General features: G+C 49.2%; 1 protein-coding gene across 1 annotated transcript; it reads left to right on the forward strand.

Annotated features, from left to right (window-relative positions):
• The first annotated feature begins 334 nt into the window (after window positions 1-334).
• On the forward strand, window positions 335-5,320 carry RTP1 (receptor transporter protein 1). The gene is made up of 2 exons (XM_019752088.2): window positions 335-1,601; window positions 3,376-5,320. The coding sequence occupies exons 1-2, from the start codon at window positions 1,330-1,332 to the stop codon at window positions 3,893-3,895; spliced, it is 792 nt and encodes a 263-aa protein (XP_019607647.2). The 5' UTR covers window positions 335-1,329; the 3' UTR covers window positions 3,896-5,320.
• The last annotated feature ends 1,779 nt before the right edge of the window (window positions 5,321-7,099 follow it).

Consider the following 7,099-nt stretch of genomic DNA (forward strand, 5'->3'; position numbering starts at 1 on the left):
GAAATGTATATACATTTTAAGAAAGGAAAAATCGATTAAAATTGTAATACTCAATATATACTGGTAACAAAAGATGAATACAAGTCACACTTGACTTCTGCAATTACAGGAGGTGCTCAAAGTGGTTACCATCAGTATCCAGACACTTCCAATTATGGCAAACTACTGCTTTAGCAACGTTGACCAAAGTGTCCACTGGTATACATTTTTTTTGGCACCTCATATATATACGTTATATATATGGTTGGACAATTAAGTTCGCGAACTTAATTGTCTGAACTTCATGTATATGTGTGTGTGTGTGTATGCCCCTGTGTTCATACATACATATAGACACACACATACATGTATAGAAAATGGCAGGCAAAGTGTGTACATCATAATATTAACAGTGATTATCTTGAGCATGGGTATTAGGAAGAGTCTTAGTCTTTCCTTATTTTATCTATATTTTCCAATTTTTCTGCAATAAACCTGTATGGCATTGATAAAGGAGAAATAATTTATTAAAAAATAGCAGGAGAAGCACCTATGGTAAAGGTTGTTTTTCCCACGGATATTGTGTTCCTCTCCTGTAATCAAGTTGAAAATAGTCTTTTCTGCTCCTGCCATGCTGATACAATGGCTTCTCTTGTATATGGCTGTCACAGCATGGGTCCTATTGCATTCTGGTTATTGGGTACATACCGAGTTACAACCACCTGGCAGAAAGCCTGGCAGGTGGGTATGTTTGAAATGAATGAATTAATGAATTGGTAGGGGCTCACCAGCTTGGATTTGGATATGAGCTCTGCCATTTCTAAGTTAGGTGAGTCCCAGGCATCTGATTTGTACAGTGGCAATACAAATTATGGGTCAAGAGACCTCCGATAGTTTCTGTAAATGGCAAAAGGCTGGTCACAGGATAGGCGGGGGTGCAGAGAGAGTTTATTATTATTGCTGTGTCTATTAACAGGTCTAATCTTCCTATCCCTTATTTCTCTTTGGCTCCCTAAGGCATCATAGTTACCATAGCAGCCAGATGCTGATGATGTCTCCAGGGGCAGCAAGGTGAAGCTGAGCCAGCTCCCAGGTCCTCACCTCTGTATGCCCTTCACAGGGTCAGAGTGAGATGGTCTGAAGCTCAGCCTCCTTTGAGGCCCCCTACTCGGTCTTGGGTCACTTAGACCCACAAACCCTGCCTCTGCTGCCTCAGGGGCCGGAAACACCTCTGCAGGAGACTTTCTCCTCCACAAGCTCTGTCTCTGGCACCCTGCCTGGTTGCTGTGGAAACAGGTTCCACTGCGGACAAAAGAGGGAGCTGGGCCCTGCTTCCTCCTAGTCCTGTAGATGAGGATTTTTAGACCGTGGAGATTGCGCTGCCCGGCCCTGCACCTGCCTTCGCTCTCTGTGTTCTCGCTCAGGTGGAGCTTGCCCTCCCTCGCCACTGACGAGACCATGTGTAAAAGTGTGACCACAGATGAATGGAAGAAAGTCTTCTATGAGAAGATGGAGGAGGCAAAGCCGGCTGATAGCTGGGACCTCATCATAGACCCCAACCTCAAGCACAATGTGCTGGCCCCTGGCTGGAAGCAGTACCTGGAATTGCATGCCTCGGGCAGGTGAGTGACCCAGTAAGTAGGGGCCCTGCACGCAGCCCCTGGGGCACCTTCCAAGAAGAGACAGAGACACGGAGAACCCAGGTGCTAAGGGTCAGTCTCACTGTTGGACCAGTGTATACTGGGAGGCAGAGAGAGTCCCTAACTGGGAGTTGGGACACCTGAATTTGATTCCAGCTCTTCCATTGAGCACCTATGTAACTTTCCCTTTCTGAGGCCAACTTTCCCCTTCTAGAAAAGTAGTGGAATGTATTTATTAGTTCTAAACTCTGACATTTTACATATTTTCAGATTTTAATAATCTCTTAAAATGGTTAAAAGAAGGAGAGCTTGAGGTCCACTGTGGGGGGGTGGGGGGAGGTCAAGGGGTCTGTGATCTGGTCCTGGGACAGCTCAGTTTCAATCTATTTAATTCAGCTTGACTTAATATAAAATACTGAACACATGAAGTGTGCTATGCTAGAAACTGGCTCTACTCTATGCTCCACGGCCCTTGAGCAATTCAATTTCCTTTGTGTACCTCACTCTCCCATTTGCAAAAGGAGGGGTTAGCCTAGATCCTTGCCTTGTGGTTCATGGACCAGCAGCAGCAAAATCACATAGAACTTATTAAAGATGCAATCTCGTGCCCCATTCTAGACCTACTGAATCAGAATCTGCATTTCAGTAAGGTCTACAGGTATATACAACATATGGTTTGTACAATAATATCTGAGATGACTTTCCAGCACTCTTGTCCTCTGGTCTACTACATAAAGACTTACCTTTTGGACATAAGATAGGCTGAGTGGTGCCATCTGAGGGTCCTGCCCTGGTTTAGTCTGTTCAACTCAACTCAAAACCATTTATTGGGCACTTGTGATGTGCTGGGTACAAGCTCTGCCTCTAACTAGCTGTGTATATATGGATTCCTTTCTTCTTTCCTGTGCTTCAGAGTAAAACAAAGTGTTAATTAGGTGATTTTTAAGGTCTTGACATTTTCTAATTCAAGTTTTGTAGTCTAAGCTGAGAGAGGGGAAAGTCCCTATAGGATGTGAGAAAAGAGGAGAAATGAAAATGTGAAGCCCCTAAATTGGCTGATGGGAGGGGTGCAAACAGCTGGCTACTTCCTGGCATGGCCCAGGAGCTTCTTCAAGACTTGGAAGGCTTGTGGGGCCGAGTGGGGAGGGCTTGTGCCTCCTACAGGCAGGCTCCTGACCTGCGATCCCCAGCTGACCCCAGTGAGCTCACTCTAGCCTTAAGACTGCCTCCACTTCCAGGCCTTGGGATGCATTAATCTTGGCACTGGCTGGAGGCTGCAAGGTGAGACTATTTCGTCCTGATTCGGGTCTAGCCTGTTCAGTCAGTGTTGACAGGTAAACACGTGTGGATGGATCATGTGTTTCCTATACGGTGCGGGCATCCCCACTATCAGGGTCAAAGGACTCAGAGCAAAAAGGACTCACCTAGTGCACCTGCATATTTTACAGCTGAGGGATTTTGCCCAGGGGCAAGGCCTGCAGGCACTGGGATGGAGTAAGCTGAGGCCTCTGCAGAGCACAGAGTTGGTGGGCCAGGTGAGGGCAGCGCTGCTGGACGCCAGGTGCATCCCGAGGAGCTACTCTGGGCCTAACAGCACACAGAAGGAGGCAGGCTGCAGAAAGCTAATGAACCTAGGAGGCCATAAACACACCGCCTCCACCTCCAGGCTCTGCCTACTGACCCTCACCTGCTCCTTGGGGCTGTTTCCACAGCCTTCACTCCGTCCTTCCCCCCCTACCTCTCTCTCAACCTTCAGGTTTCACTGCTCCTGGTGCTGGCACACCTGGCAGTCTCCCCACGTGGTCATCCTCTTCCACATGTACCTGGACCGAGCCCAGCGCGCGGGCTCCGTGCGCATGCGTGTCTTCAAGCAGCTGTGCTATGAGTGCGGCACCGCGCGGCTGGACGAGTCAAGCATGCTGGAGGAGAACATCGAAAGCCTGGTGGACAACCTCATCACCAGCCTGCGCGAGCAGTGCTACGGCGAGCGCGGCGGCCAGTACCGCATCCACGTGGCCAGCCGCCAAGACAACAGGCGGCACCGTGGCGAGTTCTGTGAGGCCTGCCAGGAGGGCATCGTGCACTGGAAGCCCAGCGAGAAGCTGCTGGAGGAGGAGGCGACTACCTACACCTTCACGCGGGCACCCAGTCCCACCAAGCCGCAGGCTGAAGCGGGCTCTGGATGCAACTTCTGTTCTATCCCCTGGTGCTTGTTTTGGGCGACGGTCCTGCTCCTGATCATCTACTTGCAGTTCTCCTTCCGCAGCTCTGTCTAAGATTCCCTGGCTGGGCCCCCGGGGAGTCTAGGGCCCATGGCCGATGGGGGCCGGCCAGCTGGTGGGAGGGGGTGGAGACCTGGGTGGGCAGTGCGGTTGAGTCCTAGCACTGGTGCCGCCACTGACTCACTGGGTTCCCTGGACTCCCAGCTTTTCCATCTATAAAACCACGGGTTTGGGCTAGATCATTGGATTTTTTCAAAGGGAAACCCAGGGTGTCAAGTTTCTGCATAGGTGCCTCAGGGAATTTTGGATTTGGAAGGTAGACTGAGTGAGTTTTGCATCCTGGTCAAATTGCCCATCCCCACCTCCTACCTCCTCCTGTTGCTTTAATCAGAATAGCTCCATCTTAGATAAAGTTCCATTTAAGAGCTTTTTTTTTTTTAAATTTTGAAAATTACAGGACTAGGTGATCTCAAAAGGCCTTTCCACAGCGATGAGTGTATCCTTACTTTCTTGTTAGAGCCCCCCGGCCACCCCTACGCCTCATTATCTCCCACATGTGGGGCTGCAGCCTAACATTAGCCTCTGCCTAATGTGTGAGTCTCATCCAGCTCTGCCTCCTGTACACACAGCAGAAGTTCCTCTTGAAGAGCGAGATGTGGGGGCTCTAGGCTGTGCCTTTGCTGCTGGGCACACAGGGTCCCTTGCTTCTCGTTTCCCAGCTTCCAGCTTCCCTCCACTCAGGGCAGATTCTGGGGTCTGCCTGGCTCAGAGATGTTGTTTGGGGTAGAGTCTTGTAGAGCTAGGCTTCCCACCTACTGCATTTGAAGTGGCAGAGAATTTAGAGGAGGTTTAGAAGGTAGAGTGTTAGAAGGAAAGCATAAAATTCCTAGGAAACAAATGTAATGACTTCCCTTTATAATGAAGTGTCTTCAGAGTTCCGGGACCAAGTCTGACTGATTCTCAGCAGCTCCGATGGCCAGAAAACAAGAGCAGGGCCCTAGCCGCCTGGGCTCTTGCTGAAATCCTACTTGCCAGTCTTCCCCACATTGGCCCTGCATGGGCCCTCTCAGCAAAGATCAAGTGTCTACCTAGAAACACAAGGACGGAGGGTCATTAACAAGAGACGGGGCATTAAAGATGTGAAGTGCTTTGCCCATATTACAAGTGCATAGATATGTCAGGGAATCTTACATCTCTTTAAAATGGGATGCAGTACAGTTTGGAGTGGGAGGAGAGAAGACTTTCTGACAGTAGGGGTATGGACTGCGGTAAGGAGGGAAGCAGAAAGCAGGAGGTGGGATGCCACCCTGTTCTTTTGAGGGTCCTCATTCATCTCACCTCTGTTAATACTTGTCTCCTCTCCTCCTTTCTCCACTACTCCACTTTTTAATGGAAAGTCACCACCACCTGTAGTGGTGGAGGGAGGAGGGCCACTTACATAAACATGGGTTACGTTAATAAAAATGGGAATATCTTCAATCAGGCTTAGGAGTCATTAATGTGTGCTTGAGATTCACCACACTGTTCCTGATCTGTAATAGGCTGTTGGATACCCCCCCATCCCAACTCTCCCCTTTCTGGGGCCCCCACATAAGGCTTTAATCTAGTTCCAGCTTCCAGGTTTGGGCCAATTATGTCCATAGTCAGGAGGGATGCAGGGAGGCCTCAGTCAGTCATCCAGGGGACTCAGCATAGGGTCCGTCTTACTTCCTTGCTCTGACAGTAGTAACTGGCTGGTGACTTCCGTTGCTTCATTCACACAGTATTCCTGCCTTTGTTCAGCCCACACAGCCTGAGCGCCTTCTATCTGCCAAGCCCTGACTTAGGTGCTGGGAGCCAGTGGGCAATAAGCGGCAGGCCCTGTCTCTCAGAGATCTCTGCTTCCTACATAGGTTTCAGTCCTGGCTGTACTTACAAATCTTGTGGAGCTTTTAAAGAAATATCAGTGCCCAGCCTCCACCTCAGACGAATAGAATCAGAATTTCTGAGCATGAGGCCTGAGCATCTGAGTTAGAATAGGACTCGCAGGGGATCCACCTGTGCTGCCTGGTATAATGCCTTCTAACTGAGGAAGAGGCTTCCTTTGGCACCCAGTCTTGTAATTATGAGCCCTGAGATCTTTCTTGATGACTTGCCTTGGATTCTCCAGGACTAGGGCTCGCTCAGCTTTCCTACTCACTCCCACTCCCTGCCCTGGGGACTTGGCCCTCCCTCAAACTTTCCTGCTCCTGCTTCCAGCTAAGATGATGGCTTTATCCTGCTCTGAGAGTCTCCATTATTGAGCTCTGCCACCCTTGCTTACCAAACTTTGTTATAATTACTTGTCAGTAGCTATACTCCCTGCTAGAATGTGACCAGAGTGTGGAAGTGACTCACCCCAGGTCCCCCTGCCAGTAGCAGCAGAGCAAGGAGTCCAACCCTCACATAGTTTTAGTCCAGAACGTTTTCCTAAAGCATTAAGCTTCTTCCTGCTCTGTAGGAAGGTATCTACAATCTATGGAGGCCTGCTCTGTCTCCCTCATTTTCCCTTAGCTTGCTATAGATGGGGACTTCTAAGCTTGCTCACCGGCTTAGCCCTGTCTTGGCAAAGACTTCCATGGGATGTTTCTTTCTTTGCACACATTGCTACATGCCACATGATGAACTTATTAGATGTACTCTAGGTGTTACAAAAAAACTCCTCAGGGACATTCCAAAATCCCAGGCTTCTCTCACTGGAGATTCTGTGTTTAGTCTTGATGTTCAAGCCAGGAGGAGACCTCAGACACTGAACTGTGGTTCCAGAGGCTGAAATCCTCCGTGTGGGGTCAGCAAGAAGTGCTGCCTTGATCGTCCTCCTCAAACTCATTGGGACTGGGGGTGAGCCCAATGGGAGAACTTTTCATGGGGGTCAGGAGCACTGAGAACCAAGAAGATCACTAAGGACAATTCCCGACGAAGGAAGTCCATGGACCACCAGAGTATAAGACAGATTAGGAATGCCGCAATCTAGGGCCCTTATGTCATGGATAAGGAGCGGAAGCCTAGAGGAAGCCAGGAACTTGTCATCATCGTACAGCATGGAGTAAGGGAAGACCATGACATTTGGGCTTAAGGAACATTTGAGTTCTGGTTCTGCTACTTATGAGTGGTATGGCCTTAGGATAGTTACTTACGCTCCTCAAGCTCCTGAGCCTCACTTTCCTCCTCATCAAATGGAAATAATACTGTCTGCCTTGGAGGGCTACGGTAGGGAGTAAATAATACTCGGTGACATTG

Source organism: Rhinolophus sinicus, linkage group LG01, assembly GCF_036562045.2.
Source record: "Rhinolophus sinicus isolate RSC01 linkage group LG01, ASM3656204v1, whole genome shotgun sequence".
Taxonomy (NCBI): domain Eukaryota; kingdom Metazoa; phylum Chordata; class Mammalia; order Chiroptera; family Rhinolophidae; genus Rhinolophus; species Rhinolophus sinicus.